This window comes from Nerophis ophidion, linkage group LG29, assembly GCF_033978795.1.
Source record: "Nerophis ophidion isolate RoL-2023_Sa linkage group LG29, RoL_Noph_v1.0, whole genome shotgun sequence".
Taxonomy (NCBI): Eukaryota; Metazoa; Chordata; class Actinopteri; order Syngnathiformes; family Syngnathidae; genus Nerophis; species Nerophis ophidion.
This window is the reverse complement of record NC_084639.1, coordinates 30,751,275-30,777,861: the sequence shown is the minus strand read 5'-3', so window position 1 is coordinate 30,777,861 and position 26,587 is coordinate 30,751,275. Positions and strand designations below refer to the sequence as shown.

The 26,587-nt window shown below is 43.0% G+C and overlaps 1 protein-coding gene across 1 annotated transcript; it reads left to right on the top strand.

Moving 5' to 3' along the window:
- The first annotated feature begins 675 nt into the window (after positions 1–675).
- On the top strand, positions 676–20,366 carry LOC133546208 (zinc finger protein 69 homolog). The gene is made up of 2 exons (XM_061892111.1): positions 676–1,125; positions 17,131–20,366. Exons 1-2 carry the CDS (start codon positions 1,011–1,013, stop codon positions 17,742–17,744), a joined length of 729 nt encoding a protein of 242 aa, XP_061748095.1. The 5' UTR covers positions 676–1,010; the 3' UTR covers positions 17,745–20,366.
- Positions 20,367–26,587: the final 6,221 nt, after the last annotated feature.

The window sequence follows — 26,587 nt, the reverse complement described above, 5'->3', positions numbered from 1 at the left end:
AATGATCAAAGAGGGAAAAAACACCTGAAGTCTTGTGACTGACATCTATTCTGCTTCACTGGATCACACTTTGGAGAGTTTTGCATCATAATAAAGTACATTCAATACTTGTTGAAATTCCCTTTTAAAAGACTTCAAAATGTAACGCTTGCCAAAAAGTAATTTGGAGTATTGAAAAAAACGTAATGAACTTCAATATGATTTATTTCATTAAACTAACTGAGATTTAGGTTGTTTTTATTCCAGAAAAGATGTGTCAGTAAGTAAATATTTTGCACATCACTTTATTTTAAGTGCCATAATGTTTAGTTTTTGGGCTGATTCCAGGTTTTAAAAAGGTATTGAAACAAGTCAACAGTACTGAATAAGTTGTATTATATTTTTTAATTTTTTCCAATATTGATGCAGCAACTATAAAGCAGAAAATATGTGTCAATAATTTAGAAGATACTGCAAGTCACTTTTTTGCTGGCATCATGTCGTAATTAAGGGGTTATATTTCACATAAAGTCTATTTTTTAACGTTAAGAGTACTTATAGTGCTATAATGTTTTAACACATTTATGAACAATATAACAATACATAATATAAGACTACTAGATAATACAATTTATTATATCGCTTTTTTAAAGCACGAAACATCTCGCGAGAGCAGAGCAGCGGCGTCTCGTGACGTCAAGTGTGCCAACTGTCGTAAAAGCACATGGAAGAAGGACAAAGAAGTGAAGGCGGACGCTAATAAGTTAGTGTTGTTATTTGTTCGCTATGATGTAAATATTTATGTCGTAAAGAGACATATTTAATTATTTATTTCAGGGTAGAACGTCTCAGTCTGCGAGAATCTTTTCGTTACTTTGCTAGTCAGGACTATAAAGCTGAGAAGCGTCACGTGCTAGTTAGCTTAGCTTGTTAGCTTAGCCTGTTAGCTGCTAACAAAGAAACGCGGACGTTATCAACACTTCGCTAAGTAGAAATCAAATGTGAGTGTAAAGTGTTGTGATTGTGTGAAAATGTGCGAAAGAATGGGAGCAAAGTGTGAGGAGGAACTTTCCAAAAGAAAAGAGGAGGACAATCAACTACTGGACGCTGTTTTCAAGAAACATCAAGTTGTGTTACACATAAAAGGTTTGTTGACTTCTTACTCTCACATCTTTACTAACTTTATATTCGATTATTAACACTATTCTTAAACATATTGTGTATAAGAAGGTAAATTGTCTTGTGGGGATGATGCACTGCCTCCAACTCGTACCTTTTTAAATGTCTTATACTTTTAAATACATTGCCTCTCAATTTGTAACCTGTAAATATTAAGAAGCTTACAGAATATGTTTTTCTTATTCTTATTATTATTCCACAGACCTTATTACATGTCAAATTTAGAGGAAAAAAACCCCAGCATGTTTAAAGGAGATAAAATAAAAAGACTACTGAGTACATTTTGTTAATCAACTAATTCTAAATTTGATGTTATTTTAGAATGCTTAAGTGCAGTTCCCCTCTAATAATTTTGATTGACGGTACAGTTTGATGATTGATAGGCGGAACCTTTTAATTGGCTATTGTCTACAGACGTGCACAAATTCAGAACACTCGATGTTTCCACAGACAAATACATATCAATTCTCAGATGAAACAGTCTAGAGAGCCAATTCCAATTCACTAGATAGTCAAAGTTAATGTAAACTTTTCAACTATTCAACATCATCATTGTCAAATGCTTACAATTACCGTATTTCCTTGAATTGCCACAGGGCATATAGTATGTGCCTGCCTTGAATTACTGCCGGGTCAGACTCGCTTGGCAAAATAATTAGCGCATGCTTAGTATTACCGCGGGCTTCACGGTGGCAGAGGGGTTAGTGCGTCTGCCTCACAATACGAAGGTCCTGCAGTCCTGGGTTCAAATCCAGGCTCGGGATCTTTCTATGTGGAGTTTGCATGTTCTCCCCGGGAATGTGTGGGTTCCCGCCGGGTACTCCGGCTTCCTCCCACTTCCAAAGACATGCACCTGGGGATAGGCTCCTCCCACTTCCAAAGACATGCACCTGGGGATAGGTTGATTGGCAACACTAAATTGGCCCTAATGTGTGAATGTGAGTGTGAATGTTGTATGTCTATCTGTGTTGGCCCTGCGATGAGGTGGCGACTTGTCCAGGGTGTACCCCGCCTTCCGCCCGATTGTAGCTGAGATAGGCGCCAGCACCCCCCGCGACCCCAAAAGGGAATAAGCGGTAGGAAATGGATGGATGGATGGATAGTATCACCGCCTGGTCAAACTCATGACGTCACAAGTGATCAATTTGAAAATGGAGGAGGCTGATTTCAATACCTGTAATTTTAAATCGCATAAAGGGAAGAAGATTAAGAGCTATTCAGTAAGATTTAAGGTCCAAGCTTACATCACACTCAAATTTTTACTGCATGCCTTTGGTAAGTGCCGGAAGGAGAAGAGGTTTTAAAATAATTAGCGCATGCTTACTTTTACCGCATCCCTTTTGATAAGCGCAGTAGTGAGAAGATGTTTTAAATCAATTAGCGCCCCGGCGGAAATTCAAGGAAATACGGTATACAGTATGTATACAGACAAAATTACCAGAAATATCATTTTGTATTTCAACTATTTTCCCTCAAAGAAGCTTTGAGGCTATAATGTGTGTTTTTTTTATTACTCGATTAATTGAGCAAATAAATCAATGGATTAGTTGATTACTAAGATCATGGATAGCTGCTGCACTAATTATATGTGATCATGTGGGATCCCTTTGTGCAGCCCTTTGAGACACTCGTGATTTAGGGCTATAAAAGTAAACATTGATTGATTGATTCATGAAAACGAGACCGTTTAGCCACACACTATTTATTAGAGGTTTATGTCAGTGGCGTGTAGACTTTTTTTGAAGCAGTGTAACATTTCATCTGGTCTGGTTTTATTATTTATGTATGGAAAGTCTGGAATCTATACCAAAATGTATGTTGATTCTTTTCGGTACTTTTTGATACTTTTCTAAATAAAGGGCACCTCAAAAAAATGCATTACTGGCTTTATTTTAACACAAAATCTTAGGGTACATTAAACATATGTTTATTATGCAAGTTTGTCCTTAAATAAAATAGTGAACATACTAGACAACTTGTCTTTTAGTAGTAAGTAAGCAAACAAAGGCTCCTAATTTAATCTGCTGACATATGCAGTAACATATTGTGTCTTTTATATTCTATTATTTTGTCAAAATTATTAAGGACAAGTGGTAGAAAATTAATTATTAATCTACTTGTTCATTTACTGTCAATGTCTGCTTGCTTTATATCTTAACATGTTTTATCTACACCTCTGTTAAAATGTAATAATCACTTATTCTTCTGTTGCTTGATACTTTACATCAGTTTTGGATGATACCACAAATGAGTGTATCAATCCGATACCAAGTAGTTACAGGATCATACATTGGTCATATTCAAAGTCCTCATGTGTCCAGGGACATATTTCCTGACTTTATAAATATAATATGAAATAAAAAACTAAAGAAGATTTTGTGAAGATAAATATCGATGTAATCATAGTATCGACGAGATACATTCCTGTACTTGGTGGCTTGCTTATGGTTGTCCATCGATTCGATGATGACCATCTTCTTTTATTTGTGAGTCTGCTGATGTTTGAACAGTCCGGTTCCTGGATCCACAGATGCGGTTACAGACCGGGCATGTGAAGGAGGTGCTGGGGGGAGCAGAGGTGGCTCGGCAAGCATGCCTCTTCGCACGCTTTGCTGCACGGTGTTGTGTGCGCTGTTCCTCTATATAATCCACTCCCTGTGAGGAGTGGGAGCGCCAGAGGTCTCGGCAGGAAGCAAGTTCCTCCAGTGAAGAGGGGTTGATCTGGCATCTCTTCAGTGTGGTCTTCATTTGGTCTTTGAACCGCTTCTTCTGCCCACCAGCACCGCGTTGGCCTAGGTGCAACTGACCATAGAGGATTTTGCGTGGGAGTCTATGGCTGGGCATTCGGATGACATGCCCCAACCACCTGAGTTGATGTCGGGTCATGATGGACTCCACACTGCAGCTGCCTGTGGAGTTTGAGGTTGCTGTTCTGAAAAACCCTTCTCCTTAGACGACCAAAAGATGCTGATGCTTGCTTGAGGCGGTTCTGGATCTCGTCATCCATTGAGCAGGTGTCAGACATTATGCTCCCCAGGTATTTAAGGGTGGGCACCGTGAGCAGCTGTTGCCCTGCTGCTGTGAGGGTTATTGTGGGGCTTTGTGGGAGGTCAGCACTAGACTGACAGAGTACGTCTGTCTTCTGGGTGTTGATCGTCAGTCCCATTCTGGTATATGCAGTTACAACTGCCGAGAGGATGTTTTGCAGAGCCTGTGGTGTATGGGCAACCAGGGCACAGTCATCGGCGTATTGCAGCTATATGATGGTCTCTGAGGTCAGCTTGGTAGTTGCCTGTAGCCTCCTGATGTTAAACAGGTTACCATCAAGCCTGAAGTCTATGGTAACTCCAGCCTGCTCCTCCATCCCCCTACGTAGCAGTGTTGTGACACAGACGAGGAAGATATTGAAGAGAACTGGAGCCAGCACACAGCCCTGCCTCACTCCAGTTTTCACACCAAAGGGATCTGAGCGGTGTCTTCCCACTACCACTCGGGCCATCATCCCAGAATGGAACTGTGCAAGGATAGTGAGAAACTTGGGTGGACACCCACATCTCTTCAGGACTTGCCACAGTAGGTCCCTGTTTACTTTGTCAAATACCTTTGAAAGGTCGACAAAGGCAATGAACAAGTGTTTGTGCTGCACCCGGCATTTCTCTTGGAGCTGACGTGTCACAAAGATCATGTGAACTCTCCCCCTGTCCTTCCGAAAACCACACTGCGACTCTGGGGTGACCCGTTCTGATATTGCGGGGATGAGTCTGCGGAGCATGACCTTGGCAAGGACCTTTCCAGCAATGGCCAACAGAGAGATACCCCTACTATTGGAGCAGATGGATTTGTCTCCTTTGTTCTTGTAGATGGTCACAATGTTGGCATCTTTCCACTGTTGCAGGACACACTCTCGTCTCCACACATCTGAAATGTAGAGATGCAGTGTCCGTGTACAGAGGTAGCCTCCTTCCTTGTCAGGTCCAGGGGATTTATTGTTTTTCAGGGTTTTGACTGCATGCAGGATTTCTTTGAAGGTTGGGGGGAGGTCGAGATCTGGCAAGCTAGGATGTTCAGGGAGCTCTGCAAGGACAGTTGGGTCCACTGGGGTAGGCTGGTTGAGCACGGTGTTAAAATGCTCAGCCCACCGCTCCACTATCATAGCCTGATCCTTGATTAAAGATGTTCCATCAGCAGATCTAACAGGTGCCAGGGAGCAGTTTCTGGGGCCGTAGATGGTTTTCACTGCATCATAGAAACTGTGCATATCATTTCTATCAGCGTGAGACTGGATTTCATTGGCCTTTGGGATCCACCAATCATCTTTCAGTTTTCTGAGACTTGTTTGGGCCTCAGAACGAAGGGCTTGCCATTGCCTTTTATGGAATTGGGATTGTGGGTTGTTCAGGGTGGCTCTGTGTGCCTTGTGCATTCTGTACAGGAGGGTGGAGATCTCTCCAGCATTCTGGTCAAACCAGTCCTGGTGTTTCTTAGCTTTGAAACCAATTACTTGGGCTGCAGTGTCAAAGAGGATGGTGGATAGGGAGGTCCACTTCTCATCCATCCCAGACTCTGAGGTGATCAGCGGCTCAATGTCTGCCAGCTTCTCAGCTAGGGAGCGACGGAAGTTGTCACGGGTGTCGCTGCTGGAGAGTCTGGCACAGTTGAGTGTTTTCCTCTTAGGTGCACCGTGACGTGTTAGGGGCCGAACATGCATTCTGACCTTTGTCAGAATCATGCGGTGGTCGGTCCAGCAGTCTGCCCCTCGCATAGCTCTTGTAATGAGCACGTCCTTGAGGTCAGCCCTCTTCACGAACGCAAAGTCGATCAGGTGCCAGTGTTTGGACCTGGGATGCATCCAGGATGCCTTATATTTGTTCTTTTGTTGGAAGATGGTGTTTGTGATGGTAAGATTGTGTTCCGCACAGAGACTAAGGAGTCTCCTGCCACTGGGGCTGACTTTTCCAATGCCGTGGGCGCCTGTCACACCATTCCAGTTTTGCGTGTTCTTTCCGACTCTTGCATTGAAATCACCAAGCAGCATGATTTTGTCACTCCTCGGGATGTGACTGAGGATGTCATCGAGTGCCTTGTAGAAGCAATCCTTCTCTTCATCATTGGATGGCAGAGTTGGTGCATAGGCACTTACCAAAGTGACATGTCTGGATTTTGCAAGGGAGATGCGAAGAGTCATGAGCCTTTCACTGACACCCACTGGTGATTCTGTGAGCTTGAGCAGAAGGCTGTTCTTGATTGCAAAACCAACTCCGTGAAGGTGTGGTCCGCCCATGGGGTATCCTTTCCAAAAGAATGTATAACCCTCTCCTACTTCATTGAGTGAGCCCTCCTCGAGGAATCGGGTCTCACTGAGTGCTGCCACATCCACATTGTAGGGCTTTAACTCGCTGGCAACAAGTGCTGTTCTGCGCTGTGGTCTGTCCGGACTGGCATCCAGGAGTGTCCTTATGTTCCATGCTGCAATTCTAAATGGTATAATCTTTGTATTTCGACCGCGTAATGGAATGTCCCGACAGGTGCGGTTTCCTGCCCGGGTACTGTGTTGAGTGGGCAATCTTTAGGCCACCTTTTCTTGGCCTTTCCCCAATTGGGGTGAGCAGTGCGGTCCCTAAATAGGGGCTGCTCAGACGCACAGGAGTCTGCCGGAAACAGCAACCACTCAATCCCAGCTGCTAACGACCGTTGTCCTGTGCCGCTGACGTGCAGAGTTCCAGCTAAGAGCTTCCAGCTCATTCAAACCTGCCCCCGTTACTGGACGCTCCATCGCCGTCAGACTTTTGGGGTCGGAGACTCAGGTAAAGAAGATACCTGCGCAATGATGGTTTTTAGAGCGGCATGAAGGGTGCGCTTTTCCCAACGCCACTACCTTGATTGTAAGAAGATCGTTCCAGTGGCAAGGGAGACCCTAGACGACCGGCATCTTCTTACAGCTGCAGGAAGCTGCCGGAATCCAGGTTTTTGGGAAACCTCCTCAAAGCTTGCCGCCACCAGCTTGCTTTTCTGTCGGGGTGTGCTCCCTTAGCCTTCATCCACTTTTACAGCCATTGTGGTGCTTCTCGCTGCTACCATCTTCTGCCTGCTCCACCGTTGAGGTCTTCGGGATCACTCTTAGTCTGGCCTCTACCCTTCGACCTGTTCGACTTGGGTAACCCTGCCAGGAGTACAAGACTCCAGCCGACATAGCTCTAGGGGTCATGGAGACACGCAAAGTGCCCCACCACGATAAGGTGGTGATCCTTTGTTTACATTGTGACTCTGGTGAGCTATTGTATCTTCCTACAGTGTGTAGTAAAGCATGTTTAGCTATTCCTCATCCTGCAGTGATGATAATACTTGTAAGAAACTTACTTTATTTGTCGCCATGGAGGCGACGATTAGTGATTTAGAAGTAGCTAAAATATTGTCGACTGCAGAATGGGCTTTAGCTGCTAGCTAGCTTGCAATGTCTTAAAGCACCTCTTCCTCAGGGTGTTACAGTTATAACTTTACCTTTGTTAGTTTTAGACCAAAATGCGTCCATTCTCCTTTCTATGTTTACACACTGTGTCTGCTTGTAAGTTGCTGTGTGTGTGTGCGCTGCCGAACATGCTCCTCTGCCCGTAAACCAGCAATGACACGGCATGACGACGGGGGACAAGGGGGGACCGGTACTTTTTCGAGGCGGTATCGTACCAAATATGATTCATTAGTATCGCGGTACTATACTAATACTGGTATACAATACAACCCGAGAAAGTCATTTACAGTATGATGTGCAGGACTTCTTATTTAGATGTTATTAGATCAGTTCACTGTCATTTTCATGTAACACATGTTGTATTTGTTTTGTTCATACCACGGGTGTCAAACTCATTTTAGATGGGGGGCTACATGGAGAAAAGTCTACTCCCAAGTGGGCCGGACTGGTAAAATCACGGCACAATAACTTAAAAACAGAGACAACTTCAGATTTCACAACAAAATTAGGCATAATAATGTGTTAATTCCACAACTGTATATATCGGTATCGGTTGATATCGGAATGGGTAATTAAGAGTTGGACAATATCGGATATCGGCAAAAAAGCCATTATCGGACATCTCTAGTCGTTATTTATACTTTCTGAATACATTATTTGATCATGTTCATCAGTCCACTCATTGGTGTTTATTATCAATCTATCAAGATAATAAAATATCAACATCAAATTACAGGATGTTATTTATGTAGTCTGCTAATTTTCCTCGACTGCTGCATTAACATTGTGTTTTTGTTTTTTTCCCCCATATGTAGCATCATCTACAACAGGGGTCGGCAACCTTTACCACTCAAAGTCCCATTTTGACCCCTTTCACAAAATAAAAAAAACAATGGGAGCCACAAAACTCATTTGGAATTTTAAATGAAATAACACTGCAAACAGAGTTTTTTTTTTGCTTTGTGTTATGTATAAACCAGAGGTCTCAGACACGCGGCCCGCATCTTAATATGAAAATGTAACGTTAGTGCGACCTGCAAGATTTATATGAATGCCGCTTGACGGCATCACACTAGCCAACCCTCCTAATTCTCCCGGGAGACTGTTGAATTTCAGAGCATCTATTCTCGTGAATGTCGGCTGGTTTTCACCCTGACAACAATAATAAGGGCATGCTATGATGGTGGTATCTTTAATGGCCCCTACAACCTGTGCTAACAGCTTACCAGTGTAACACAACATGAACACAACCAAACAAATACCCAGAATACTATGCATCACTGACTGTTCCGGGTAGATTATACTCCCCCCCCCAACCCCGCCTACCTCAACCGACACACAGGGGGGGGGGGGGACATAATCCATACTTGCCAACCCTCTCGGATTTTCCGGGAGGCCCCCGAAATTCAGCGCCTCTCCCGAAAACCTCCCAGGACAAATTCAGGCGGAGCTGGAAGCCACGCCCCCTCCGCGTCGACAGCCTGTTTTCACGTGCGCTTTCCCACACTATAAAGAGCGTGTCTGTCCAATGATGTTATAACTGCAGAATGATGGAGGGCGAGTTCTTGGTTTCTTATGTGGGTTTATTGTTAGGCAGTTTCATTAACGTCTTCCTAGCGCGGTAATAACACACCACAACAGCAGTCACGTTTTCGTCTACCGTAAAGCTGTTCGTCTGCCGTAAAGCAATGTTGTGACACTCTTAAACAGGCAATACTGCAATCTACTGTACATAGAATAGAATGTAGAATAGAATGTACTTTATTGATCCCTGGGAGAAATTCAGCTCCACAGTTCACTCACAATAAACAATTATAATAAAAAATAATATATATAATATATTACATATATGATATATGAAAAATATACATTTATTCTACATATATTCTACATTCTAGGAGCTTTGCTAGACTTCTTCTCTCTGACACCACCGACAGGATCACCACTGCCAGCTTCAGAGTTTCACACAGTTTTATTTTCCTTTTCCACACAACAGTTGGACTTCTGCTTTTCAGCTCCCACACAACAGTTCTCGTCCTGCTGTGCAGCTCTCTGCCTCCTTCCTCCCTCATGGTCTCCAGGGCTGCCAAATAAAGGAACTGGTGATTAGATAACTCATTCCAGCTGAGGTATCCACTCACCTGTTGCCGCTTCGTGGCCGGCCCCTGCACATACCCCACCCGCAGGGAACGCATGCGTCACGCCCCTCTCCACATCAAGTATTTTTTATATATTTATGTATGTATATATATATATATATATATATATATATATATATATATATATATATATATATATATATATATATATTAAATAGTTGACTCTTGACACCCTTGGTTTATACAGTTTATACTTTGGTTATTTCCGGTTGTTTCCGTGTGCCCAAATAGGATCGGCCGGATAAGAGGAAAAAAAACAAGAGAGCGGGAGACTTGTGAAGACAACAAAACTATTCTAAACTCAACTGTAACTGGCATTACTTTGCTAGCGTGACAAATGAGGCTGATGGTTCTGTAATTTTGGCACGGCCTTGAATTCTCTTTCTTAGGGAGGGGGGTCAATTTTTGGGGCCACTGCTTTGTTTCCCAAATCTTTTGGCAGAAGTGTGTCAGTGCTCTTATAGTGCTTTATATTTATATATATATATATATATATATATATATATATATATATATATATATATATATATATATATATATATGTGTGTGTGTATATATATATTTAAAGTTAAGGTAGCAATGATTTTTCACACACACACTAGGTGTGGCGAAATATGTCCTCTGCATTTGACCCATATACTGGATACAATCATGTTCTGCTAAAATACATCAACTAATAGTTAATAAGTTTCTTAACTAAATTGCCAACAAATTTAAAGTGCACATAAAAAACAGTTTCACCACTTTTGTCAGAACTTCTATATGACTTCTTCTGTTTGTTTGAGGTTGTCAATACTGCCACAACTGGTGGAAAAGTGTATTACAATTGAGTACCATACAAAACACAGCCGGGAAACATGTGTTTTTGCACTCTATGCTTGAGACAGGGTGTTTTAAACTAAGTATAATCATATGTGGTTGGACATGGGAATTGATTTTTTGAAGTGGTATTAAAAATGGCATTAATTAATAGACAGAAACATTATATTTGCTGGTACTTGTAGAAACCCTGCTGCTGCCCGTCAACAAAAAGTTCCACCTCCTCTCTGTAGTGCTTCTCCTTGTCGTCATGTATGAGACCCACCACTGTTGTGTCTTCCACATACCTAACCAAGTGGTTTGTGTTGTACTGAGCACAACAGTCATGGGTCATCAGGATGTAACAAGTAAGGGGCTGAGCACACAGCCCTGTGGAGAGGCTGTGCTCAGCATAATGCTGTCTGATCTGTTATTGCCTCTCCGTACAAATAATTAAAAAGTCCTTTATTTAGTTTTGCAGGGGTGTTTCAGTCCTAGTGAGTCCATTTTGTTGATCAGGAGCTGTGGGATTATGGTATTGTAGTCCAAACTGAAATCCACAAACAGCATCTGGACCAATGTGGTCATTTTTTTCCCCCAGGTGTTGCGGGGACAGGTGTACTGCGGTGGTTATGGCATCCCTTACCACCACCTCGTGTGAACATGGAGTGAGTGAATGCTGGATTCTCACTTCTCTGTGAAGCGCTTTGAGTAAAAGCGCTGCATAAATCTAATCCATTATTAGTCTTATTATTATTATCCTTGGTGAAACACTTGGATATGCAAAGTGAAGGGGGGTTGGGTAGAGGTGATGTGACCTTTGACCAGCCTGTCAAAGCATTTCATGGTTAGATTATGAATTAAGAACGCCTTGATCAATGCTGATTAGTTCTTAGAAGGACTTTTCAAATTGCCCCCCCTCAAATTTCCTAGCCTGTTTCTTTTACTCACTGTACCACTTTTGAAGTCATTTTAGAGGCTGGGACAAAAGGAAGTCTTTCTTGTGTTTTTATTAACTACACACTTTTAACACAACACACAAAAGAACTCATTAACACGTTAACAGTGTCAGTCCAAAACTATTTCTATTCTCTCTTAATTGTATTGACTTATTGACCCAACAGATGTCCAGCAGCCCCCTCACATAAAAAAGGAAGAGGAGGATCCGCTCGTCCGCCCCGGCTTTTCAGCTTTGTGCGTCGTCTTCTTCCTTGCGCTCTCAGTCTCTCGCGATCAGCGTCAGATTCCCTCAAGCTCCTTCACTTCTCTTCGCCTCTTCCCCTCACGACCACGGCTGCCGCCCTTTGACACAATGCGACAGGATTGTTTAATCGTGCCCAGCTGGGCGATCTACTTACCTGATAATATTTGCGACGTCAATCTTGGCGCGTTCCGCCTTGCTGCTTGCTCGCCGTCTAAGCCTCCTCGCTGCCATCTTGCAACGGGTGTGCCCTGCCTCGCTGTCGGACTGCCGGCTCCGCCTCTCCACAGTTTGCTTGGGCATTTTGCAGGTGTGGCACCAAACTGAGATGTTGACATGCAGATTTCCAAGCACTCCTCATTATTTTAAATTGATGCTACACATTAGCAGTGCTGCTACTTTTTGGAGCAACGCGTTTGCCGCATACTTGACATATTATGGTTGTCTGTTCAACATCTTCCCGCTTGAAGCCAAACCACCGCCAGACGATGGACTCCCTGCTGTTTTTCTTTGGAATTAAATTTTCCTTCATTTGTTACCAGATTAGCACCTTCTTTCTCACGTATTACCACTCGCACCACACCGTTAGCACCACAGCTAACCTTACCATGCCGCTACCTGTCTGCTCTGCGAGAGCGTATGACGTTGCACGCGCGACAGTATGTGACGTATGTGAGAAGGTGCGCTTGTTTTATGTCTCTGTGAGAAGGAGAGACAAGGAGTGAGAAGAGGATGTAGTGTAATGCCCGCGGCTAAAAGCAACTGCGTGAGAATCTATACTCCAATACTAACAATATAGTCATTTTCTATAGCGCACAGAGACAAACCCACGATATATGGAGTATATTCCATACATTGCCCAGCCCTAATTCTAACTCATAAATGTAAATAAAAGTCCACTTGCAATGGAGCCAATGGGAGGTCCTCTATAACCATCCAAAAAAGGCCAACCAAGTATTAGTTGAGTTGAGTTTGAGTTTATTTGGAACATGCAAGCATCCAACATGTTACTTCACAATTTCCAGTTTGTCTTTTCAACATGTTGGAAAAGGAGTAGGAATAAGCAGAGCTTATTAAAGGGGAACATTATCAGCAGACCTATGTAAGCGTCAATATATACCTTGATGGTGCAGAAAAAAGACCATATATTTTTTTAACCGATTTCCGAACTCTAAATGGGTGAATTTTGGCGAATTAAACGCCTTTCTGTTCATCGCTCTGGAGGCAATGACATCAGAATGTGACGTCGCCGAGGTAATACAGCCGCCATTTTCATTTTCAACACATTGTAAACTTTGGGTCTCAGCTCTGTTATTTTCCGTTTTTTCGACTATTTTTTGGAACCTTGGAGACATCATGCCTCGTCGGTGTGTTGTCGGAGGGTGTAACAACACTAACAGGGAGGGATTCAAGTTGCACCACTGGCCCGAAGATGCGATAGTGTCTGCCGCCAGACCCCCATTGAATGTGCCAGAGTGTCTCCACATTTTACCGGCGATGACAGACATGGCACAGAGATGTATGGATAACCTGCAGATGCATTTGAAACGATAAAGTCAACTAAATCACAAAGGGGAGTTTTGTTGATGTTGACTTATGTGCTAATCAGACATATTTGGTCGCGGCGTGACTGCCAGCTAATCGATGCTAACATGCTACGCTAATCAACGCTAACATGCTATTTACCGGCGGTGCGAAGACAGACATGGCACAGAGATGTATGGATAACCTGCAGATGCATTTGCAATGATAAAGTCAACGAAATCACAAAGGTGAGTTTTGTTGATGTTGACTGCCAGCTAATCGATGCTAACATGCTACGCTAATCAACGCTAACATGCTATTTACCAGGGGTGGTAAAGCAGACATGGCACAGAGATGTATGGATAACCTGGAGAGACATTTGCAACTATATTAAGTTTCCTTCCACACACATTTAATGCGAAAAAATCACTTGCCAATCGACGGATTTAAGTTGCTCCAGTGTCACAAGATGCGAAAGTCCTGAGCGTTTGGTCCGCACATTTTACCGGCGATGCTAACGCAGCTATTCGGCCATGCTATGGCTATGAATAGCGTCAATAGCTATTCGCTCAATAGCTCCAGTTTCTTCTTCAATACTTTCATACTCCAACCATCCGTTTCAATACATGCGTAATCTGTTGAATCGCTTGAGCCGCTGAAATCTGAGTCTGAATCCGAGCTAATGTCGCTATATCTTGCTGTGGTATTCCCATTGTTTGTTTACATTGGCAGCACTGTGTGACGTCACAGGGAAATGGATAGTCGCATCGCAAATAGCGAAAATCAAGCACTTTAAAGCTTTTTTTAGGGATATTCCGAGACCGGTAAAAGTTTGGAAAAAAAACTTCCAAAAATACAACAAGCCACTGGGAACTGATTTTTATTGTTTTTAACCCTTTTGAAATTGTGATAATGTTCCCCTTTAAATCCTACCCCTTTTCTTTTACATAACAGTTGCTAAAACTGTTGTTCACTTCTATTTCTCAATTTATTGACAATATACTCCATAAGTAATCACAATAAAAATAAATAAATAATTCTCAGTGAAGTAAGTTCCATTTCATATGGTGAGATGAGTAAGAACATCTAGAAAATGAATGGATGGATGAAATACATTCAGAATGTTTATTATCATGGTTCTTTTTCTTTCTACTTTGTAAAAACTTTAGGTTTGAAGAGTTTCTTGAAGTGGATGATATTAGTACATTGTTTGATTGCTTTGCTTAATACATTCCATCATTTAATTCCACATCCTGATATACTGAAGGTCTGAAGTGTTGTACGTGCGTACAAATGTTTTCAATTACATTTTTCTCTAAGATTATTTTCCTCCTCTTTTTTTTGAGAATATTTTTTGTACATTCTTGGCTAGCATGTTATAGTTTGGTTTGTGTATAATTTTAGCTGTTTGCAAATTCACTATGTCGTGGAATTTCAGTATTTTCGATTCAATGATTAAAGTGTTTGAATGTTCTCTATATCCAACATGATGTATTATTCTAACTGATCTTTTTTGTAACACAGTTAATGAATGAAGTGTACTTTTGCAGTTATTTCCCCATTTTTCTGCACAATAACTCAGATATGGTAACACTAGTGAGCAGTAGAGAATATGAAGTGATTTTTGGGCCAGAACATGTTTTGCTTTATTCATTATTGACGTGTTTCTTGCTGCTTTATGTTGTATATTTTTTATATGAGATTTCCAGTTCAATTTATCATCAATCATTATAATTTTTATCATTTTAATTTCTATTCCGTCCATTTGTAATTGTGTTTGACATTTCTTTTCTACTGTTACCAAATAGCATTATTTTAGTTTTACCGAGATTCAAAGAGAGTCTGTTTTTGTCAAACCATCTTTTTAATTAAATTTCTTCTGTTATTATTTGTATTATCTTCTGTGTGTTCTCTCCTGAACAAAACACTGTTGTATCATCCGCAAATAATACTAACTTTCAATATTTTATAACTTTACAAATGTCATTTTCTATAAAGATTGAATAATTTTGGTCCTAGTATTGATCCCTGAGGTACACCACAGGATATATTTAGTGTTGCAGAAGTGTGTTCGCCTAGCTTCACGTATTGTTTCCTGTTGGTTAAATAACTTCTAATCCAGTTTAAGACCAGCCCTCTGGTGCCATATCGTTCTAGTTTTTTGATGAACATATTGTAATTAATTGTGTGAAATGCTTTAGTTGGATCAATAAACACTGCTGCCGCATATTTTTTTTTTTTTACTATCTATTGCATTGGTCATTTCTTCTGTCATTTCTATTACAGCCATCGTAGTTGAAATATTAGCTCTGTATCCATATTGGTTCTCATCTAATATTCTATGTTGGTTTGTGGAACTCTCTAATCTGTTATTGGACAGTTTTTCAATGATTTTAGAAAATATTGGAAGTAAAGAAACAGGTCTATAATTTGTAAATTGGTGTTTGTCTCCAGTCTGATGAATTGGTGCAATTTTAGCTATTTTCATTTTGTTTGGGAATTTACCTGTTTGAGATGATGGGTATTTTTACGCTGCTTTTGCAGTGTAGCGTGTAGTGTAGCTTGCTACAATTCTCTGAGGATAGCTTAGCTAAATTTAATGGAGAGTAACTTGTAGCCTAGCTTACTACATTTTCCAGGTAGTTTGCCCATCACTGTCTATTTGGCCTGGATTAGATAGTACTTTATTTATTCCGTCAGGAGAGTTCCTTCAGGAAAATTAAAATTTTCAGCACAATCCCATTCAAGATCAGACAAACATTAAAGGGAGACAGATCAGGATCGTTGACGGGTCTGCCGGCTTCCAGCGCCCCTTACAAAAAAGATGAGATACAGGTAAACAAGGGCGGGGAATGGGAGAAAAAAATAGAAGATTAAAATAAAATAAAATAAAAATCGGTCTTAGCCTGGGCCCTGGAGAGGGGGTGCAGACTGAGGCCAAGGGAAAAAACAACAACTCATAGCCAGAGTACACATCCGTCTTCCATGTGTGTAAGAGGGAAACATCAAACATCAAAGAACACAGAGGACATTAAAGACATTAAAACAGCAGATCCAACCAGACACTTCTACATACATACATGAATAAAAAGTAAAAGAAACATATACACTGTGGTGGCCTCTGCGGTGTTCCACGCCATCGTCTGCTGGGGTGGAGGGAGCATGGACAGAGACAGGAGCAGACCCAACAAAGCAACCAAGACAGCCGACTCCACTCTCGACCAGTGTCCAGTCCGCATGGATGAGCGAGGATACGTCCAAGGTGACTGAGGTGTCCGACACCTGCTCACCCAGCCAAGACACCGCGAGGCCTCTCCGTCCCAGCGCTCAGTGCTAGCTCCGCAGTCCTGTCCCCTCATCCGCATCTCCTCCAGTCCCTCCAAACTCTGCAGTCCTGTCCCCTCATCCGCATCTCCTCCAGTCCCTCCAAACTCTGCAGTCCTGTCCCCTCATCCGCATCTCCTCCAGTCCCTCCAAACAGACTCCGGTGTGGCAAAGACCCTGCAGCTGGTCTCCATGGCCAAAAGGCTCCCGGGAGGCAGATTCAGAAGTCCCCCAAAAAAGCACCACAGAGGTCACGAAAGTGCCACCCCTTGTCACACAGTCCCGAAGGGTCCTGGACCAAAAAGCAAAAAAAATTATAATAACACATGAAAACAAGAGGGAAACACAAAAGGATGACACAAGAGCACAGAGATCCTGCCAACAGCAGCCACTACAGCAGCGCCATCTTGGAAAAAAAAAAAAAAAAGCTCACATGTGAATAGTTTGAATACTGCAAACTTCAATACAGTAACACCTCATTTGTGTTTTATGTTCTGCAGACGTCCAGCAGGTGTCAGCAGAGAGTCATGAAGAGATTCCCTCTAAGCAGCAGGAGTGGAGCTCCAGTGTGGGACAGAAGGAGCTACAGGCCCCCTCCCACATTAAAGAGGAAGAGGAGGAACTGTGGGAGCAGCTTCAAAGGTTGGTGGAGGATAATGATGAAGCTGAAGCTCAGTCCTTACAGCTTCATCACAGTCAAAGTGAGGAGAACAGAGGGGCGGAGCTTGTAAGTCAACACATCACAGAAGCTGATGGAGAGCATTGTGAAGATATAAAGTCACAACCAGACAGCATCTTTGCTCCACTGTCAGACATGGACCACACGATGTCACACTCTTCTGATCACAGTGACCACATCCAAGAACCTTTGGAGAGTAAAAATTACTTTAAAGGTGATACGAGACATCACACTAACAACAAACACTTTGACTGCTCTGAATGTGGGAAATCATTTAGACTGAAGACTGATTTTACAAGACACATGAGAATACATACTGGAGAGAAACCTTTTACTTGCTCTGTTTGTAAAAAAAAGTTTCTCCACAAAGCAACACATGACCACACACATGAGAACACACACTGGAGAGAAACCGTTTACTTGCTCTGTTTGTAAGAAGAGTTTCTCCAGAAAGTATAACATGTCCTCACACATGAGAACACATACTGGAGAGAAACTTTTGTCTTGCTCTGTTTGTAAGAAGCGTTTCTCCACGAAGCAACATATGATCACACACATGAGAACACATACTGGAGAGAAACCTTTTACTTGCTCTGTTTGTAAGAAGTGTTTCTCCAGAAAGCCTGACATCTCCACACACATGAGAACACACACTGGAGAAAAACCTTTTACTTGCTCTGTTTGTAAGAAGACTTTCTCCACAAAGCCTAAGATGTCCGCACACATGAGAACACATACTGGAGGGAAACCTTTTACTTGCCCTGTTTGTAAGAAGCATTTCTCCACAAATCTTGTCATGACCAGACACATGAGAACACACACTGGAGAGAAACCATTTAGTTGCACTGTGCGTGATAAGATGTTCTGGCATAAGTATCAGGTCAGTAAACACAAGTGTGTAACAGTCATGGAAGCTGCAAGGATTTAAAAACACTTAGTGATTGTGCTAAATGTACTTTAAAAACACAGCATGTTTAATATGAATGTATATTTGATGTTGTATGTAGTGCCTCTCATCTTCTACTGTTAAATTTAAAGGCCTACTGAAAGCCACTACTACCGACCACGCAGTCTGAGAGTTTACATATCAATGATGAAATATTAACATTGCAACACATGCCAATACGGCCTTTTTAGTTTACTAAATTGCAATTTTAAAGGAGAACATTATCACCAGACATATGTAAGAGTCAATATATACCTTGATATTGCAGAAAAAAGCCCATATGTTTTTTTAACGGATTTCCGAACTCTAAAAGGGTGAATTTGGCGATTTAAACGCCTTTCAATTGTTCGCTGTCGGCGCAATGACCTTTCACCTGTGACGTTAGAACGGGAAGCAATCCACTATTTTCTCAAACACATTACACACACAAGTCAAATCAGCTCTGTTATTTATTTTTTTTTTACTACTGTTTTCCGTCCCTTGGAGACATCATGCCTCGTCGGTGTGTTGTCGGAGGTGTAACAACACGATCAGGGACGGATTCAAGTTGACTTACGTGGCGTGTGCATCGATTAGCATGGCATGCTAATCGATTCTACCATGCTATTTAGGCTAGCTGTATGTACATATTGCATCGTTATGCCTCATTTGTAGCTATATTTGCATCCAGCCTTTCCCTCCACCCACATTTAATGCCAAACAAACACATACCAATCGACGGATTCAAGTACACCAAAGGTCAAAAGATGCGAAAGTCCCTTGTTTGTTCTGCACTTTTTACCGACGACAGCTATGCTACGACAGATGGCACAGAGATGTGTGGATATCCTACGACACTCAAAGTAGATGCATTTCCAACGATAAAGTCTACGAAATCCCAAAGGTGAGTTTTGTTGATGTTATTGACTTATGTGCTAATCAGACATATTTGGTCACGGCATGACTGGTAGCTAATTGATGCTAACATGCTATTTAGGCTAGCTGTATGTACATTTGTAGCTATATTTGCCTGCAGCCTTTCCCTCCACCCACATTTAATGCCAAACAAACACTTACCAATCGACGGATTTAAGTTGCTCCAGTGGTCAAAAGATACAATCGTCGGTTAGAAGGTGATCGCCGAATAGCTTCAATAGCTATTCACTCAAAAGCTTCAGTTTCTTCTTCAATTTTGTTTTCGCTATCTGCCTCCACACTCCAACCATCCGTTTCAATACATGCGTAATCTGTTGAATCGCTTAAGCCGCTGAAATCCGAATCTGAATCTGAGCTAATGTTGCTATATCTTGCTGGTCTATCCACCATGTTTGATTGTATTGGCATCACTATGTGACGTCACAGGAAAATGGACGGTGGATTTACAGATAGCGAAAATCAGGCACTTTTAAGCCTTTTTTCGGGACATTCCATGATTGGAAAAATTTGGAAAAAAACTTAGAAAAATAAAATAAGCCACTGGGAACTGATTTTTGTTGGTTTTAACTCTTCTGAAATTGTGATAATGTCCCCCTTTTATATGAATGTATATTTGATGATGTATGTAGTGATTCTCATCTTCTACTGTTATATGTTGTCCTGGAGTTTTTAAGTTGTGTGCATGTATTGAATATCGTATATGTAGCTACTAATTTATTTGATTTTCTCATTGTCATCTTTATTTCACAAAATGTGGACTCTAGTAGATTAGCAGCATTGTTACATCATGGATGTTAACTACTGCAAAACATCAACAAAGAAGAAAAAGGTTAGCAACACATCACTGAACTTTAGAGCCATCGTGAGTGGAGTTGCTTGTTTTTATTGCTGCATTTGTACTTATTTCACCTCACATCTTCACTTTCAACTCTAAAGTCTTCTTCAAATATATTGTTGTATGCTTCTAAGATTGAAGTTTATTATGTGTGTGTAGTCTGTGGAAAGGGTTGTTATCCCTTGTGGATCCATTTGTTCACCTGAACAGATACAACAACATCATCATCATCATTATCAAAATACAGATTTAAGCACTGTATTAGAGTGCCTCTTGTAGTACTCCAACTCGCCACACTGAGAAGTGGGGGCGATCGTGAGCTAGCAGATGAATGTTGCTATCATGTTTTATCAGCGAGGAAGACAGCATTTGTGTTTACTTTTTTGTCGGCTCCAAGTGGTATTGCTCCGCTGAATAAATGAATCACTATGGCTGCCAATATGGAGGATTTTATTTACACACACACATATATATATATATATATATATATATATATATATATATATATATATATATATATATATATATATATTTAAAGGCCTACTGAAATGAGATTTTCTTTTCTAAACGATGTGTCATACTTGATCATTTCGCGATATTGCCATATTTTTGCTGAAAGGATTTAGTAGAGAACATCAACGATAAAGTTCGCAACTTTTGCTTGCTAACAGAAAAGCCTTGCCACTACCGGAAGTCGCAGACGATGACGTCACATGTTGATGGCTCCTCACATCCTCACATTGATTTTATTGGGAGCCTCCAACAAAAATAGCTATTCGGACCGAGAAAATTACAATTTCCCCATTAATTTGAGCGATGATGAAAGATTTGTGTTTGAGTATATTGATAACCAAGGACAAGAAAAAAAAAATAAGTTAAAAAAAAATGCGATTGCATTGGGACGGATTCAGATGTTTTTAAACACATGGACTTGGATAATTCTGGGAAATCCCTTATCTTTCTATTGTGTTGCTAGTGTTTTAGTGAGTCTAACAGTACCTGATAGTCGGATGTGTGTGTTCACGGGTGTGTTGACGCCAGTGTCTCAGGGGAGTCGACGGCTGCTTTATGGGCGGCACAAGCTGACCTAAGAAGAGACTTTTTACCACAATTTTCTCACCGAAACCTGCTGGTTGACATTCGGTCGGGATCCATGTTCACTGTGATCCATAGTAAAGTTTCACCTCTGTGAATTTTAAACAAGGAATCACCGTGTGTTTGTGTGGCTAAAGGCTAAAGCCTCCCAACTCCATCTTTCTACTTTGACTTCTGAACAAATTGCAAAAGATTCAGCAACACAGATGTCCAAAATACTGTGTAATTATGCGATTAAAGCAGACGACTTTTAGCTGTGTGTGTTTGCAGCGCTCATATTTCCTAACAGTCTGTGACGTCAAGCGTACACGTCATCATTACGCGACGTTTTCAAGAAAAAACTCCCGGGAAATTTAAATTGCAATTTAGTAAACTAAAGTGGCCGTATTGGCATGTGTTGCAATGTTAATATTTCATCATTGATATATAAACTATCAGACTGCGTGGTGGCTAGTAGTGGCTTTCAGTAGGCCTTTAGGTCGGGGTCTGATCATGACTAGTCATTGATATCGACACCAACATCGCCCCCTTGTGGTGGAAAATTATAACAGTCATAACTTCCTTCCACATTCTCCAATCTTCCTGATTTGTTTTATGGTGGGTGGAGATCATCGTCATTCTACATCCTGTACGCAAATTCAAAATGACATTTTTCATACTCGGCACATTTTCTAACAGAATCTTGTTAATATGCTCAATAAGGTTCTATTCAAATGTAATACAAGTAATACGTAAGACTTTATTTGCACACTTAAGGAGATAAGTTTCCAGGTAAAAAGGATTGTTTATCAATTTATTTTCCATGCATTAATTTAGATCCAGAACAAACATTGTTATATATCTTATTATATTATAATGATTACTATAATTGAATGTAAGTTTGTGTAAAATATTTTCACACAACAAAGTGTGAATACATGTTGTAAAGTGTGGGGTTGAGTTATAATTGATATAATACAATTAGGTATGGCAAATGCATTTTGTTTACTTGCCAACTATTCAAATTATATTTAATATACATATTTGTATAATGTCATGTAATATGACTTCAACATTATTTATGTTAATATAAGAGTTTATTTGCTAACCAGTTCTACTTCTGAGTATTTATTTTATTTTGTTATTGAACAATTAAACACACGTAAACAATGTTTAGACACATTAAGGTACTTTCAATACAATATGAGTGTCAGGCTTTGACATGGATTGAGTGTGCTCCTTCGACGCAGCGGGATTACAGGACGAGCCAGGTGTGAATTCAGGTACATGTTTTTATTTAAACACTCTAATCAAAAATAATCAAACTAAGGGCGCTCACAAAGAGGAAGAAACTTGGCTAAACAGTACAAACGTGAAACAAAAACACCTGCTCAAGGGCATGAAAGAAAATTTAACTATAAACTTAAACAGCACAATGGCAAGACTAAAGACATGAAACAAAAGAGTGCACTGTGGCATAAATATATAAACTTACTCGGCATGGAACTGTGGACAGGGCGTAAAGGTTTGGACAGCATGGGTAGGGTGCGTGTGAGTGTGAAGATCCCAGGACGAAGACAAGAAAAAGAGTGACTTAAATAGCTGTGACTATTAGTGAAAACAGGTGTGAGGCTGAGAACAGGGATGTGACAGGTGAAAACTCATGAGGTTGGCATGGAAACAAACAAAACCAGGAAGTGCAAAACGTGACTGATTGTCCAAAATCAAAAACATAACATGACAAAACAAAACATGATCCATAGGTGTGACAATGAGTCAATGTTTTTTCAATATTTTACTCAGCAATATAAAAAAAACATCACCATCCATCCATCCATCCATCTTCTTACGCTTATCCGAGGTCGGGTCGCGGGGGCAACAGCATAAGCAGGGAAACCCAGACTTCCCTTTCCCCAGTCACTTCGTCTAGCTCTTCCCGGGGGATCCCGAGGCGTTCCCAGGCCAGCCAGGAGACATAGTCTTCCCAACGTGTCCTGGGTCTTCCCCGTGGCCTCCTACCGGTTGGACGTGCCCTAAACACCTCCCTAGGGAGGCGTTCGGGTGGCATCCTGACCAGATGCCCGAACCACCTCATCTGGCTGTTCTCGATGTGGAGGAGCAGCGGCTTTACTTTGAGTTCCTCCCAGATGACAGAGCTTCTCACCCTATCTCTAAGGGAGAGACCCGCCACACAGCGGAGGAAACTCATTTGGGCCGCTTGTACCCGTGATCTTATCCTTTCGGTCATGACCCAAAGCTCATGACCATAGGTGAGGATGGGAACGTAGATCGACCGGTAAATTGAGAGCTTTGCCTTCCTGCTCAGCTCCTTCTTCACCACAACGGATCGGTACAACGTCCGCATTACTGAAGACGCCGCACCGATCCGCCTGTTGATCTCACGATCCACTCTTCCCCCACTCGTGAACAAGACTCCTAGGTACTTGAACTCCTCCACTTGGGGCAGGGTCTCCTCCCCAACCCGGAGATGGCACTCCACCCTTTTCCGGGCGAGAACCATGGACTCGGACTTGGAGGTGCTGATTCTCATTCCGGTCGCTTCACACTCGGCTGCGAACCGATCCAGTGAGAGCTGAAGATCCCGGCCAGATGAAGCCATCAGGACTACATCATCTGCAAAAAGCAAAGACCTAATCCCGTGGCCACCAAACCGGATCCCCTCAACGCCTTGACTGCGCATAGAAATTCTGTCCATAAAAGTTATGAACAGAATGGGTGACAAAGGACAGCATTGGCGGAGTCCAACCCTCACTGGAAACGTGTCCGACTTACTGCCAGCAATGCGGACCAAGCTCTGACACTGATCATACAGGGAGCGGACTGCCACAATAAGACAGTCCGATACCCCATACTCTCTGAGCACTCCCCACAGGGCTTCCCGAGGGACACGGTCGAATCCCTTCTCCAAGTCCACAAAGCACATGTAGACTGGTTGGGCAAACTCCCATGCGCCCTCAAGAACCCTGCCGAGAGTATAGAGCTGGTCCACAGTTCCACGACCAGGACGAAAACCACACTGTTCCTCCTGAATCCGAGGTTCGACTATCCGGCGAAGCCTCCTCTCCAGTACACCTGAATAAACCTTACCGGGAAGTCTGAGGAGTGTGATCCCACGATAGTTGGAACACAGCCTCCGGTCCCCCTTCTTAAAAAGAGGGACTACCACCCCGGTCTGCCAATCCAAAGGTACCGCCCCCGATGTCCACGCGATGCTGCAGAGTCTTGTCAACCAAGACAGCCCCACAGCATCCAGAGCCTTAAGGAACTCCGGGCGGATCTCATCCACCCCCGGGGCCTTGCCGCCGAGGAGCTTTTTAACTACCTCAGCAACCTCAGCCCCAGAAATAGGAGAGCCCACCACAGAATCCCCAAGAACCGCTTCCTCAAAGGAAGACGTGTTGGTGGGATTGAGGAGGTCTTCGAAGTATTCCCTCCACCGATCCACAACATCCGCAGTCGAAGTCAGCAGAACACCATCCGCACCATACACGGTGTTGACAGTGCAATGCTTCCCCTTCCTGAGGCGGCGTATGGTGGTCCAGAATCGCTTCGAATCCGTCCGGAAGTCGTTTTCCATGGCTTCCCCGAACTCTTCCCATGTCCAAGTTTTTGCCTCCGCGACTGCTAAAGCTGCACACCGCTTGGCCCGTCGGTACCTGTCCACTGCCTCCGGAGTCCTATGAGCCAAAAGAACCCGATAGGACTCCTTCTTCAGCTTGACAGCATCCCTCACTGCTGGTGTCCACCAACGGGTTCTGGGATTACCGCCACGACAGGCACCAACAACCTTGCGGCCACAGCTCCAATCAGCCGCCTCGACAATAGAGGTTCGGAACATGGTCCACTCGGACTCAATGTCCCGCACCTCCCTCGTGACATGTTCAAAGTTCTCCCGGAGGTGTGAATTGAAACTCTCTCTGACAGGAGACTCTGCCAGACGTTCCCAGCAGACCCTCACAATGCGTTTGGGCCTCCCAGGTCTGTCCGGCATCCTCTCCCACCATCGCAGCCAACTCACCACCAGGTTGTGATCGGTAGAAAGCTCCGCCCCTCTCTTCACCCGAGTGTCCAGAACATGAGGCCGCAAATCCGATGACACAACTACAAAGTCGATCATGGAACTGCGGCCTAGGGTGTCCTGGTGCCAAGTGCACATATGGACACCCTTATGTTTGAACATGGTGTTTGTTATGGACAAACTGTGACGAGCACAAAAGTCCAATAACAAAACACCACTCGGGTCAGATCCGGGCGACCATTCTTCCCAATCACGCCTCTCCAGGTTTCACTGTCGTTGCCAACGTGAGCGTTGAAGTCTCCCAGTAGGACAAGGGAATCACCCGGGGGAGCACTTTCCAGTACTCCCTCGAGTGTACCCAAAAAGGGTGGGTACTCTGAACTGCCGTTTGGTGCGTAAGCACAAACAACAGTCAGGACCCGTCCCCCCACCCGTAGGCGAAGGGAAGCTACCCTCTCGTCCACTGGGTTGAACTCAAACGTGCAGGCTTTGAACCGGGGGGAAACGAGAATTGCCACCCAAGCCCGTCGCCTCTCACTGCCGGCAACGCCAGTGTGGAAGAGAGTCCAGTCCCTCTCGAGAGAACTGGTTCCAGAGCCCTTGCTGTGCGTCGAGGTGAGTCCGACTATATCCAGCCGGAACTTCTCTACCTCGCGGACTAGCTCAGGCTCCTTCCCCCCCAGTGAGGTGATGTTCCACGTCCCAAGAGCTAGCTTCTGTAGCCGAGGATCGGACCGCCAAGTGCCCTGCCTTCGGCTTCCGCCCAGCTCACATTGCACCCGACCTCTATGGCCCCTGCTGTGGGTGGTGAGCCCATTGGAGGGGTGACCCACGTTGCCTCTTCGGGCTGTGCCCGGCCGGGCCCCATGGGAACAGGCCCAGCCACCAGACGCTCGCAATCGTGCCCCAACTCCGGGCCTGGCTCCAGAGCGGGGCCCCGGTGACCCACGTCCGGGCGAGGGAAATCTGAGTTCATTTTGTTGTAATTCCATAGAAGTCTTTGAGCTGCTCTTTGTCTGATCACTCACCTAGGACCTGTTTGTCTTGGGAGACCCTACCAGGGGGCATAAAGCCCCCGGACAACATAGCTCCTAGGATAATTGGGACACGCAAACTCCTCTACCACGGTAAGGTAGCAGCTCAGAGAGGAGCAAGGTTCGTGTTTGAGGATATTGATAGCGACGGACAAGAAAAAAAAAAAAAAAAGTTTAAAAAAAAACGCGATTGCATTGGGACGGATTCAGATGTTTTTAAACACATTTACTTAGACAATTCTGGGAAATCCCTTATCTTTCTATTGTGTTGCTAGTGTTTTAGTGAGTTTAACAGTACCTGATAGTCAGATGTGTGTGTTCACGGGTGTGTTGACGCCAGTGTCTCAGGGAAGTCGACGGCTGCTTTATGGGCGGCACAAGCTGACCTAAGAAGAGACTTTTTACCACAATTTTCTCACCGAAACCTGTTGGTTG